The 14,308-nt window shown below is 44.6% G+C and overlaps 1 protein-coding gene across 2 annotated transcripts in view; it reads right to left on the bottom strand.

Moving 5' to 3' along the window:
* The window catches only part of LOC110538520 (alpha-1,6-mannosylglycoprotein 6-beta-N-acetylglucosaminyltransferase B), a 77,398-nt gene that overhangs the window by 24,250 nt on the left and 38,840 nt on the right, over positions 1–14,308 (bottom strand). For both annotated transcript variants that reach the window (XM_090193684.1, XM_036938602.2), the window contains exon 8: positions 14,114–14,283. In XM_090193684.1, coding sequence (XP_090049810.1) covers positions 14,114–14,283 — 170 coding nt within the window. The remainder of the gene's footprint in view (positions 1–14,113; positions 14,284–14,308) is intronic.

The raw sequence follows: 14,308 nt of genomic DNA, 5'->3' as shown, positions 1-14,308 counted from the left end.
AGCGGACATACTCTGCTCCTATAAAAAGCAGCGGACATACTCTGCTCCTATAAAAAGCAGCGGACATACTCTGCTCCTTTAAAAAGCAGGAACATACTCTGCTCCTTTAAAAAGCAGGAACATACTCTGCTCCTTTAAAAAGCAGGGACATACTCTGCTCCTTTAAAAAGCAGGGACATACTCTGTTCCTTTAAAAAGCAGGGACATACTCTGCTCCTTTAAAAAGCAGGGACATACTCTGCTCCTTTAAAAAGCAGGGACATACTCTGCTCCTTTAAAAAGCAGGGACATACTCTGCTCCTATAAAAAGCAGCGGACATACTCTGCTCCTATAAAAAGCAGCGGACATACTCTGCTCCTATAAAAAGCAGCGGACATACTCTGCTCCTATAAAAAGCAGGAACATACTCTGCTCCTTTAAAAAGCAGCGGACATACTCTGCTCCTATAAAAAGCAGCGGACATACTCTGCTCCTATAAAAAGCAGGGACATACTCTGCTCCTTTAAAAAGCAGCGGACATACTCTGCTCCTTTAAAAAGCAGGGACATACTCTGCTCCTGTAAAAAGCAGGGACATACTCTGCTCCTATAAAAAGCAGCGGACATACTCTGCTCCTGTAAAAAGCAGGGACATACTCTGCTCCTATAAAAAGCAGGGACATACTACGTTGCTGTAAAAAGCTGAAATGCCTTAAGGGGGGTAATTCTAATGCTCTGAAATGGCCTGGAAGTTTCCATAAATGTTGTGTGCCATCTCCCAAGTGGTGTGTGTGAGAGAGAGATGAGGAGCCCCAGCCGTCAGAGCTTCCAGCTCTAGTCACGTCAACTAAATGTGCCGGGTGTAAGGGAAATGATACCAGAAGTCTGATAGGTGGAGGTGCAGAAATGTTCCTAATTCAGCCACTGCTTTGCTACTCGCTCTATGTGCAATTAGTAGAGAAATTAAAAGGTGTATGTGTTGCCGTGAGCAATAAAACAAGCAATGCATCTCAGCTCACCTCAAGAGGTCTAAGCTTTTTAGACTTTCCACACTAAAAATGTATTTTCATGAAAACAATCACTTGCTTGCCAAAATGCAAACAAACACATTTTAATTTATTTCCCTTTGTAAAACCTTCTCTACACCACCCACCTGGCTCGGAAAAACACCTGCAGTCTTTGTAAAATGGCCAAAGGAATTTTAAATAAATGTTTCAAAACAGAGGGTGGACCCTGCCTGTTATTCACATATTCTGATGTCTGTCAACACAATATTACCTGACTCTCTCATAGGAGTGACTCTCTCAATAACCATTGATGTTGTTGATTATTAAGCCATATCAGTGACCCACAATCACCTCAGAGAGATAACGGATAGGCAGGCAGTATGTACAGGGATATCTAAATACTTGATTTACCATATCATTGCTGTCCGTAATGCATGGCTGAGTAGGGAGAAGCTTCCAAATGACACCGTGGGCAAGAGGTAGTGAGGCATTGGAATGAAAATGACAGCTATCTGCCTCCTATCCAGACTTTTATCTCTCTGGCTGTCAGAAATGCACACAGTTCTACAGCTACAACTTATGCTAATGACCGTAACACCAAGAATTGGAGTCCAGGAAATTGGCCACTCGTTACAATTTCCAGAAATAGCTGGGGGGAAACAATAATGACAGTCTTCGTGTTCTCTGACTGACTGTGAAACAGTCTAAGTTTTGCTATTCAGCTTAGGAGCCTCAAATCAAGCACCACACACACTGACATTAGTCCAGGATACAAGGTAAACATGTTAATTACAGGTCTTGATTAATTCCTCCAGATTCCACTTTACAGAGTGGCTAGGTTTCTAATGTTGGAGTGTTCTTCAGATGCAGGGAGATTGCACTAGTCAGCAGCCAGAGTAATTGCTTCCCTTTGCTAGAGCTGAAGTTTCAGGAGGTTGTCAGACACAAAATGGCCCCTGCAATCAAACGGTTTTCAGCTGAATTATGTCTGCCTCCAAATTATACGATTTTTTTGTGATTGCACAGCAGACGGGAATATTGTCAACACATTGCCTTTTTAAAGGGAGATGGACAGCCTCTGGGAGAGGAAATGTAATTGCAGGGGGAGACAGGGAGAGCAGTTCTGTAAATGACATGGTATAAGCAGAGGTAGAGATAATGGTAGCTAAAAGATGAGATGTTATCCACCTCAAAATTCAATGCAACTTATTTGTATACTATCAAACTAGTTGAGTTTGTTGAATAGTTGAATTTGACCCAGATCTGGTCCATACAGCACAACACATTTGTCCATAATGTGCATTCTGCACACAAAATCTTGTTAACATATTAACCTGATTGCACAATTTCCAGGCTAAGTTGTATAGATCTATGTAGATGAAGGATGACAGTGTTTGTGTGGTTGATTTAGATGCTTTGCTGTGTGGTCTTCTGAATGTGTTCATGCTCACAGCTGTTCTAGCGGGGCTTTGCGATAACAGCAGAAAGGCTTAGACTGCTATTGTATAAACAGTGTGAATAAACAGACACAAACAGTCAACACACACACACACACACACCTGCAAATAAAAGCTATCGATTTTGCTTTTGTTTGCTCAACTGATTTAGTCGGAATTGCAAACTGGTGGAAACAGGCACGGTAGAATGTTCCTCTGCAGTAGATTTGATAATGAGCAGAGAGTCTTTGTCAGCCATCCCTGCTTTAGACTAGAGCTTCATCAGTCAATTGTATTGTCATGACGTTGCCCTCTTTGGACACAGTGAGCACCACCCCCCTACCTCTGCACCATCTCTCTCTGTCTCCTTACACCCAGGCTGCTGTGGTCAGAGAGGTCGTAAATTCCTGGAGGAGACTATCTCCTCATGGCCACCGTATAGAGAGTGCGTTTTCATAGAGAGAACAAAGGAATTTCTTCCACCTCACAGAACTGGAGGTCCAAACAATATTTATGTGCCACCAGAGACTCTGGGTTCGCGCCCAGGCTTTGTCGCAGCCGGCCGCGACCGGGAGGTCCGTGGGGTGTCTCATCGCGCACTAGCGACTCCTGTGGCGGGCCAGGCGCAGTGCACGCTAACCAGGTCGCCAGGTGCACGGTGTTTCCTCCGACACATTGGTGCGGCTGGCTTCCGGGTTGGATGGGCGCTGTGTTAAGAAGCAGTGCGGCTTGGTTGGGTTGTGTTTTGGAGATCGCATGACTTTCGACCTTAGTCTCTCCCAAGCCCGTACGGGAGTTGTAGCAATGAGACAAGATAGTAACTACTAACAATTGGATACCACGAAATTGGGGAGAAAAGGGGGGTAAAATTCAACAACAAAAAATATATATATTTATGTTCTGGAGAAGGTATAAAAGATCAGTGAAGAATCCAGCTACGAACTGGTCCGTTTGGTACAATTTTGTGAAACTCATGAGAGACTGCCACATTACCATAACGCTGTTTATACAATAGCCTCAGTTATGAGGCTTACATCTCGTTGTTGTACAACATGAATGAGTAAAGATGATACTATTTGTGAAATGACGGGTGCTATGTAATGATGTTAATGTGAGAGAATTGTATTTCTGTTTAAAGTTTCACTAAGTCATTGACACACTCCCAGGGGCACAGACAGGACCTGGCGTCATGAGACAGCCCTTTTCGATGTTCCGAATAAAACCCCCACCTGGGTTTTCTATCACTAGACCAGCTTACCTCGATAACGAGAGGGCCAAGGTTTGAGACCATACCAGTACCTCTACCACAGAGGGAAATAAGGGTTTGAATAGATTGCTGAATCTTTTAACCATCCCACATGGTTAAACTCTTAGACTATCGATAGCGACAGAATAAGGACAAGTCTTTGATATTAATTACTAGTCTGCAACTAGGAATTCGGTAGCATTGAACGCGAAGACCGACAACCGCCGAAACAACTATTCTATAACGACATGAATGAATGTCACTCTGAACTAGCCATTATAACCAGGGCAGAGAGAGAGAGCGAGAGAGAGAGAGAGGACAAACTCTCCAACAGAAACAAACTTTTCAACAGAGATCCCGACGACACACTGAGCGTAAATATATATATTGATTGCAATTATTCCCGAATGAGTGAGCGTTCATGTGCAAAGGATTAGCATTTCAATTGTTATAATTATCAACTGTGTGTTGTCTCATCTCAGTTGACCCCCACTTCCCTTTTGTCCACCAAGCCGCGTTACCGGTTTATCCCACTAGGGAAACTCCGTTATCATTTCCTTGTAACTATCTACTGTTTGTTTATGCATTTCTGTGAATTACTTAGTTAGGAAATAAATGATTTAAGACAATTGATGTATTGATGACTCATAGTGAAGACTGGGTTCGTGCAGATAACCAACAATTTACAACGTTTGGAATGAGACTAACGTGAGGTAAAGAATAATTCATTAATTCGAGGATGAATTGATCAGATAATAAATATCTTAAAGTTATATTAGGAAAATGATAACTTTGTAATCTGAATATTTTCTTTGGTGCCCAGACGTCCTAGTTATTTACAGTTACATTATTAATCAGCTTAATCGTGTAACAATAATTACAGAGAGTTATTTGATAAATAGTTTTAGTGATGGCAAAGACACGACAGTATAAAGGCGTACAAAAACAAAAAGGGGTCTTCACTCAAGAGTGGATTCAATTCTCTTTGCCTGCACCTCACTCAGGAATACAGAGCACTAGTCAAGCCACTTGTATGGATGTATGCCTGTGTGTGCATCCAAACAGCACCCAAACACAAGCCTTGTACACTTCACCTGACTGAAATTAATCTTATTGCAGTGTGGGCCTGCATAGTAACCCAAAGACCTACAGTAAAATCATACCCTGTGTCTGGCATTCAAATAACTCAACTTGGACAGTTTGCATTTTTGTCGGGTAGTGGCATGTTTTACTATTGGAAATGAACACGCCAGGCTTAATTTCAAGCATGACTGCTCCTAAATGGGATGATTTGCCCCCACTATGGTCTACTGTGGCAAACTTTCACTCCCAAAATGGCATTGGCATTCCTCACCCTTCTTTGTGTGTGTGTGTGTGTGTGTGTGTGTGTGTGTGTGTGTGTGTGTGTGTGTGTGTGTGTGTGTGTGTGTGTGTGTGTGTGTGTGTGTGTGTGTGTGTGGAGGGATTTGCTCTGTATTTTATTAAGGACAGATATACTGTAGCAAAGTCAGAATGGTCAATCTAATACACTCCCGCAAGGGAAGTGAAGGAGCTGCGAGACATTCTCTCACCTTGAAAAGATAGAGAAGTCATTTAACCTCACCATGGCTCAAGCAGTGGCATACCTACCTTCCCTGGGGGCAACAGTAGATTTAACAATATACAGCTTTCTATTCTATATCATTACACATGTAGTGTATCTGACAGCAACATACTGTTCTAAATACTGTGGCTTCACCTGTGTATAGGGCCTTGTGTCATGTAAAAATCTCCCCTGCATGAAAAAGTTCCCAATCGTTCTGATTGTGACATCATGTTGTAAAATTCCGTGCAGCGTCAAAATGTTCCCAGTTTAAGAATTAAAAGGCTGAGCTCGTTTCTGATGTCTCTCTAACACACCCATGATACCTTGCAGCAGTTCAGACAGGTGGAACTCATCTAACCCACTGAAAAGTGGCATTTATAACCTTGAATATCACATTTAATTTAATTGTATTAGTCACATGCTTTGTAAACAACAGGTGTGGACAACAGTGAAATGCTTACCTTCCCAACAACGCAGAGAGAAAGAAAATAGTGAAATAATAGAAAAGTTAAAACACGTAATAATAAAAGTATTAATAAATACATAACGAGTGACAACTTGGCTATATACACAGTACCAGTACCGAGTCGATGTGCTGGGGTATGAGGTAATTGAGGTAGATATTTAAATATAACTAGGAATAAAAAACATATAAACAGTAGCAGAAGCATATGTGATAAGTCAAAGTTCAATGCAGATAGTTAAATAGTTAACCACATCGCTACCCGGACTAACTATTTAGCAGTCTTATGGCTTGTGGGTAGAAGCTGTTCAGGGTCCTGTTGTTTCCAAACTTGGTGCATCAGCACAGCTTGCAGTGCGGTAGCACAGAGAACAGTCTATGACTTGGATGTCTTGAGTCTGACAATTTTTAGGGCTTTCCACTGACACCGCCTGGTATAGTGGTCCTGGATGGCAGCTAGCTCGGGTCCAGTGATGTACTGGCCAGTAAGCACTACCCTCTGTAGCGCCTTATAGTCAGGTGCCAAGCAGTTGCAATACCAAGTGGTGATGCAGCTCTAGAACTTTCTAAGAATCTGAGGACCCGTGCCAAATCTTTTCAGCCTCCTGAGGGGGAAGAGGTATTGTTGTGCCCTCATCACGACTGGGTTGGTGTGTACATCCTTAGCTATGTGGACACAGAGTAACTCGACGCACTCTACTACAAGCCCCGTTGATGTGAATGGGGGAGTGTTCGGCCCTCCATTCCCTGTAGTCCACAATCAGGTCTTTTGTCTTGCTGACATTGAGGGAGAGGTTTTTCTCCTGGCACCCCACTGCCAAGTCTCTGACCTCCTCCCTATAGGTTCTCATCGTCGTCAGTGATCAGGCCTACCACCGTTGTGTCACCAAAAACATAATGATGGTGTTGGAGTTGTGTGCAGCCACACAGTCGTGGGTGAACAGGGAGTACATGAGTGGACTAAGCACGCCTCCCTGAGGGGCCCCCGTGTTGAGGGTCTGCGTGGCGGATGTGATGTTGCCTACCCTCACTGCCTGGGGAGGCCTGTTAGGAAGTCCAGGATCCAGTTGCAGAGAGAGGTGTTCAATCGCAGGGTCCTTAGCAATGAGCTTGGAGGGCACTTTGGTCTTGAACGCTAAGCTGTAGTCAATGAACAGCATTCTCACAAATGTGTTCCTCTTGCACAGGTGAGAAAGGGCAGTGTGGAGGGCAGTGTGGAGTGCAATAGAGATCCCCTCATCTGTGGATCTGTTGGAGCGGTATGCAAATTGGAGTAGCTCCAAGGTGTCTGGGATGATGGTGTTGATGTGAGCCATGACCAGCCAAGCATTTCATGCCTACAGATGTGAGTGCTACAGGGCGATAGTCATTTAGACAGGTAACCTTGGCGTTCTTGGGCACAGGTATGGTAGTCTGCTTGAACATGTACAGTATGTATTACAGACTGGGTCAGAGAGTGGTTGAAAATGTCAATGAAGACACTTGCCAGCTCGTCAGCACATGCTCTGAGTATGCATCCTGGTAATCCATTTGGCCCTGCGGCCTTGTGAATGTTAACCTGTTTAAAGGTTTTACTCACATTGGCTACGGAGAGAGAGATCACACAGTCGTCCAGAACAGCTGGTGCTCTCATGCATGGTTCAGTGTTGTCTCCTCGAAGCAAGCATAGAAGGCATTCAGCTCATCTGGTAGGCTCGTGTCACAGAGCAGCTCTTGGCTGGGTTTCCCTTTGTACTCCGTTATAGTTTGCAAGCCCTGCCACATCCGACAAGCATCAGAGCCTATTCGATCTGTTGTATTGACGCATTTCCTGTTTGATGGTTCATCGGAGGGCATAGCGGGATTTCTCATAAGCGTCCGGATTCGTGTCCCGCTCCTTGAAAGCGTTAGCTCTAGCTTTTAGCACATTGCGGAGATTGCCTTTAATCCCTCTTCTGGTTGGGATATGTGCCTACGTACATGCGGTCACTGTGGGGATGTCATTGTGCACTTATTAATGAAGCCGGTGACTGATGTGGTAAACTTCTCAATGCCATCAGATAAATCCCGGAATATATTCCTGTAGCTTAGCAGCCACTTCACGGACCACTGGTACTTCCTTTTTGAGTTTTTATTTAAAGCATGAATCAGGAGGATTAAGTTATGGTCAGATTAGCCAAATGGGGGGTGAGGGACAGCTTTGTATGTGTTTCTGTGTGTGGAGTAAAGGTGATCTAGAGTTTTTTTGCCTCTAGTTGCACAAGTGACATGCTGGTAGAAATTAGGTAAGAGGGATTTCAGATTTCCTGCATTAAAATCACTTGCCACTAGGAGCACCGTTTCTGGATGAGCATTTTCTTGTTTGCTTATGGCCATATACAGCTTGTTAAGTGTGGTCTTAATGCCAGCACTGGTTTGATGTGGTAAATAGACAGCTACGAAAAATATAGGTGAAAGCTCTTGCTAAATAGAGTTTACAGCTGATCATGAGGTATTCTTACTCAGGAGAGCAGAATCTTTAATATTACAGATCGCGCGCCAACTGTTGTTAACGAAGAGACACGCACCTCCCTCTGAGTTTACCCGACACTGCCGTTCTGTCCTGCCGATGCATAGAAAAAAACAGCTAAATGTATATTGTCCATGTCCTAGTTCAGCCACAACTCAGAGAAAGACATATTACAGTTCTTCAGGTCCCGTTGAAAGTATAGTCTCAAATGGAACTCATCCAGTTTGTTCTCCAGCGATTGTACGTTCGCCAATAGAACGGAGGTACTGTATTTATTAGAACATATAAAACAATGATTTAAGGGATAGATCAGATAAAAGATGTGGTGTGATAATGTGAGAACAAATGTATAATAATTGCATTATGTGACCCCATGAGGCAGTATTGCACACAAATGCACTAAAATATGCTGTGTTCAGGGCTTTAATTGGATATATGCAAATCCCTGCACACATTTGTAGAGAACAGGGGGATTACATTTGCAGTTATGGAGCTGAAAATGAGCAGCAGTTGAATAAGAAGCAACACATGCACGCACGTGCACACCAACAAACACACACACACTAGAGTCTGACGCACACACTAGAGGAAAGACATCTGGGGCTGACTGTCCTGCTGTGAGTTCGGCAGGAGTGGAAGAGAGTAGGTGAAGAAAGGGGGAGGGAGGGAGAGAGAAGGAGCGGAAGAAGAGGAGGGGAGGATGGACTGGCACCCCATGAGAAAAGAACCAGCTACATGCACCAGGCCATCTTGGTGTATCCCACGGAGTGGACTGGCAACCTGCACCGTGCTGCCAGATATCAGAGCGAGAACCTTATACTGTAGCTGAGCAGAAGTCTATCTCACAGAGAGGAGGAAGTCAGACGGTGAGGAGAATTGGCCGTGGCAGATGCCGTGCCACATTCACAGGAAGGAGGCCGGGGTGAGGCCATGGGGTGCAGAGGGCTCAGTGTGGAAGAAAAGAAACAGGCAGAGAGAGGGTAGTGGCAGCGTGGAGACCTGCTTGGCAGAGCAGAGCCAGGCATAGTAATGAGCCAGTTGCGAGAGTTGGGCATAAGAGACTGAGAAGCTGCCTCCTTCAACAACAAAAGCACAGCTTCCTCTTAATGTGGAACACCCACTTGTTATGCTATTTCCGCACTTTTATTCACTGATTGCTTATTGTTAGTGTTGAATGTCGACCGCCCACTTGTTGGCTCTGCACAGTCAGTCCAGTCAAAACCTAAATGTGGAGAAGACTGAGTGGAGCTAGCAGACACTACTGCAGCTACTGTGAACTGTGTTTGAGCTCTCCTGCTCCATGTCGACTGCAAGATGTATACAGTATACAACGGCTGTTCATATTTGGTCCAATTTTTCAAAATACAGGGTGTGTCCAATTAAATGTCACAATGTTCAAGTGGAACAAATCAAAGAGCAATGTTACAATGTAAAACTCAGCAAAAAAATAAATGTCCTCTCACTGTGAACTGCGTTCATTTTCAGCAAACTTAACATGTGTAAATATTTGTATGAACATAACAAGATTCAACAACTGAGACATAAACTGAACACGTTCCACAGATATCAAAATCAATATCTGGTGTGGCCACCAGCTGCAAGTACTGCAGTGCATCTGCACCTCATGGACTGTACCAGATTTGCCCGTTCTTGCTGTGAGATGTTACCCCACTCTTCCACCAAGGGACCTGCAAGTTCCCGGACATTTCTGGGGGGAATGACCCTAGCCCTCACCCCCCGATCCAACATGTCCCAGGCGTGCTCAATGGGATTGAGATCTGGGCTCTTTGCTGGCCATGGTAAAACACTGACATATCTGTCTTGCAGGAAATCACACACAGAACGAGCAGTATGGCTGGTGGCATTGTCATGCTGGAGGGTCATGTCAGAATGGGCCTGCAGGAAGGGTACCACATGAGGAAGGAGGATGTCTTCCCTGTAACACACAGCATTGAGATTGTCTGCAATGACAACAAGTGCAGTCCGATGATGCTGTGACACACCACCCCAGACTATGACGGACCCTCCACCTCCAAATCGATCCCGCTCCAGGGTACAGGCCTCGGTGTAATGCCTCCTTGCAGCATGCCATAAGGTATGTTCACGCAGATGAGCAGGGACCCTGGGCACCTTTCTTTTGATGTTTTTCAGAGTCAGTAGAAATGCCTCTTTAGTGTCCTACGTTTTCATAACTGTGACCTTAATTGCCTACCGTCTGTAAGCTGTTAGTGTCTTAATGACCGTTCCACAGGTGCATGTTGATTAATTGTTTATGGTTCATTGAACAAGCATGGGAAACAGTGTTTAAACCCTTTACAATTAAGATCTGTGAAGTTATTTGGATTTATACAAATTATCCTGAAAAAGGGACTTTTCTTTTTTTTGCCGAGTTTACAATACAGCATATAGTAGAGGGAACTAGCAGCGATTGCAAAATCTTGCATCCATATGTTGCTTACTGTAGCGATTCAAACTGGATGAAAACTGACATGCAACACTCAAAAACACACCATGTAGTCCTTTGCTCTCAATCTCATTTAGGCATCACGCTACGACTCTTGGATGAAGTCGAATCCCTCTCGCTGCAGCTAAATCAAGTCACATGATTCTATCATGTTATCGTGCCGTGACCCAAATGCTTTGATCACTGCGAACGATAAAACTCTGCCCTCAACTCTGATTCTGTAAAAGTGCTGCGCACTGCAACATATTGTAAACACACAGCAATCTGTTTTTAACAGGGATGCTTTAGATTGGCTTTTCAAAGCTGAGAAACAAAAGCACATCCTTGGAAAGGCTGGAGGGTGAGAGAGCGCAGTAGCACTTGCAGGCACACACAGCAGCCCCCATTCTGGAAGCCTAATCAGCCTCAAAGGGTGATTTGATAGGGGTAAAACGACAGGGAGAGTTATGTTTCTTAGTGCCTCCTTCCCAAACACATAGTGGCTGTGCTCTTATCGATGCTATTTCTGATTCCAGATCAGTTTGAACTCACTCGTAATTTATTGCACGACTCTATCATGCTTCTGATTGGACTCGTGCTGAAGGTTCAAATGATGTATGTTCCTCATATTGTGGAATCACCCCCTCCCTTTCCCCCTCTCTCGCTCCTACTGGTCTCAGAGAGCTGCTGTAGCAGGGGGGTTCTCAGTATTCTCCTGGCCCTGTCGTCACTGCAGAGCCAGCCAGCCAGCTCTGTCAGGCTGTTATCCCCTCCCTCTCTCCTCTCCCTTTCTCCTCCTCGGGTGTTGATAAGCCATGCTCTGGTGCTGGCTCATTACTCACGTCGCACTGGGAGGAACAGGGGGGAGATCCCCTAGAGGAAGTGACAGCTGTCTGCACTGCTTGGCTAACCGCCGCCGGGCACCTTTAAGCACATGTGATGCTGTTCCCGACAAATATGATGCCACAACCACTGAGGCTCCCCCTTCAATTAACCTCACCTCCCTTGACAGAGACTGGAGCCTCATCACTTCCTCCCATCCCCACTCTCAGCCCAGTGACTCATCTGCCCGTCAAGGCAACACAGCAGAGGAAGAAGGTGACCAATAATGGGATGTTTCCATTTTTTTTAATGTTAGTCATTTAGCAGAAGCTCTTCTCCAGAGTGACTTACACTGTAACATAGAAAAACACACTGCGCCATCCCCAACTACTACCACAACGTGACCTACCGCAACAGAAAAATGGGCTTACATTAATCATGGAAATATACAGATGGAACAGTCCTTGGAGAATGTCTTTTCCAGCTGTTTTTCTGTGCGAAGGCGGACTTGATGAATCTGTCTGCATGCAGAGGAGCGTCCTCCTCTCTGTCCCAAAATATCACTCAAAATACACCAAAGCAGCTTAGTTAAGCATCCGCAAGCGACGTGAGCCAGAAGCTTAAACCGAGAAAACAGACCCTCAGCTGAAGTAGCGAGTGGAACGGAGACGTCTGAATAAAAAAGATTGTATGAAAAAAAGAGAGCCAGAGGACTAGTCCATAAAGCTGGCAGGGGAAGTGACAACCACTCAAGCAAACTGCTGGTTTCATCCAAACCGCCAGGTACTGTAGCTACTACTAATCTATATCTAACTTAGAGTAGTGGTAGCTACAGTATCTGGTGGTTTGGATGAAACCAAGCAACCCATGATCTGCAAAACAACAATATCAACCATCGTCCTCTCATAACAGCCGCTGCAGATCATGGGCTATTAGGATGACATGTTTCCCAGGCTGAGTGGGGGAGATAGGAGGATGAAATCTAAATAGATACAACCCTGGGGGAATCTGTGGGAGCTCAACCCATATAGCAATCTGTCAACTTAATAGTGGAGAGAAATGTCAGATTTTCCTATTCATTAATGATCCTGGAAAGAAATGTATTGGACATTCAGCATCTCTTCTATTGGCCAATTTGAGAAGATAGGATCATAAAAAGAGTGGGAAATGTACTGCGTCTCTTTTCTCTGCAAGAAAAAGGGGGAAATGGTCTGTCTGATAAATCCAATAGGCTCCAATTTCAACCTTCTATTATATTTTCTCTAAGGCTGCACATTCCATTTCCTGACAAATAGAGAGCTGCATGGGCCTTACAGTAGACCATCACATTCACATATACCAATAAACAAACACACTAGAACACATGAACACACACACACACTTTCAACCTTTGGAAACAGAGCCTCTTGGCTTTAGCACAGCTCCAATTTGTTTCTGATTGACAATTACTGTCAGTCTCATGCGGTTTCATCAACATTCACAAGACACATTCCCTGTGGTGACTGAATGCAGTAATTCAATACTCCATGACACCAATTAGTGAGGTAAATAATAGCGTGGGCAGAAGAGGCAGAATCCCATCCGCTCTCACTGATCTCTAGTCTACCCTTATCAAAGCCGCTTTCTTCAAAACTCCAATTTGAGATCACAGGGAAGCTCTAACTCTGACGCTTCCCCACAGTGAGGAATATGTGTTCAATAACAGAAGCCACACCATATGCTGCTGCTGCTTGTCCAATTTCTCTCAGCCTCACGTCTGCACTGGCAGGAATCGACAATATCCAATATCTCCAGTCCGACTTAAACACTGCAATTTAGACCAGGCCGGGTGAAACTGGGAAAGGGTAAAAGATAAAAGGAGAGGCAGGGACTGGGTCCTCCAAGACGTTTATGGCATTTACTCCCAGATTGAACCATCTGCTCTCTTAACTCCAGCAGTCACACCTGGCCGATTTGAAAATCAATAGCGTTATCTTTTCAGATGGATAAATAAAGCCTTGGTTAGACCGGATGTTGCTCTGTGGCCCAGCCAGCCACTGCTATCAGTCTAGGGTCAGTGAGCTGGGAGAGGAACACATAAACGCTGTCTGTCTGGGGTCAGTGAGCTGGGAGAGGAACACATAAACGCTGTCTGTCTGGCTGGAACTCCAGTCCACAGGGAGACAGGTGGCTTATCAGGGTGAGACCAAACACACTGTGTGGAAATGAACCCTAAGATGGGCTGCCTTATACATGGTTACACATCACCTAAAAAGGTAAGACGGTATAAATAGATGGGTTTATGAGATATGTATGACATGAGTGCCAGATAATTTAAGCTTGTTTGTTCATGCAAAAAAACATCTCAAAGTGGGAAAAATATCATGATGTCATGACAAATCACATGACTCTCAATAAATATATGTCACAGGACTAGAGCATTCGTGAGGGGATTAAGAATTGACAGAACAGTTTGAATTGCCACAGTAAGGTTCTCCCTGGAGCTATCCATGGTGCTGAAAAAGTCCTCTCTCATGCATGACTTTATATAATCTGAGCCAGAGGAAGAAGTTCTGAACCACTAGACTCAGTCTGAATACTGTGATAGGTCCCATCCTTACATATTGATATAGACATAGATAGAACATGACATCATCTGACTCACCCCTGCAGCTCCTTGAGCGAGACAGAGATCTTGAGGTTGTGTCCCAGGATGTGCAGGGCTGTGAGGATGTCGGCCCACTGGACCATCTCCCCCAGAGGACCTCCCTTCAGGACCTTGGGGCTGAACACGTCCCCTGACTCCTCTGTCAGGAAGCCTACGTGCACCAGGATCTGAGAAAAAAACAGAGGGTTGAGG

The sequence above is a fragment of the Oncorhynchus mykiss genome, chromosome 12 (assembly GCF_057628025.1).
Source record: "Oncorhynchus mykiss isolate SJ-2025 chromosome 12, ASM5762802v1, whole genome shotgun sequence".
Taxonomy (NCBI): Eukaryota; Metazoa; Chordata; class Actinopteri; order Salmoniformes; family Salmonidae; genus Oncorhynchus; species Oncorhynchus mykiss.
The sequence above is the reverse complement of the archived record's forward strand: the minus strand, read 5'-3'. Positions and strand labels throughout refer to the sequence as shown.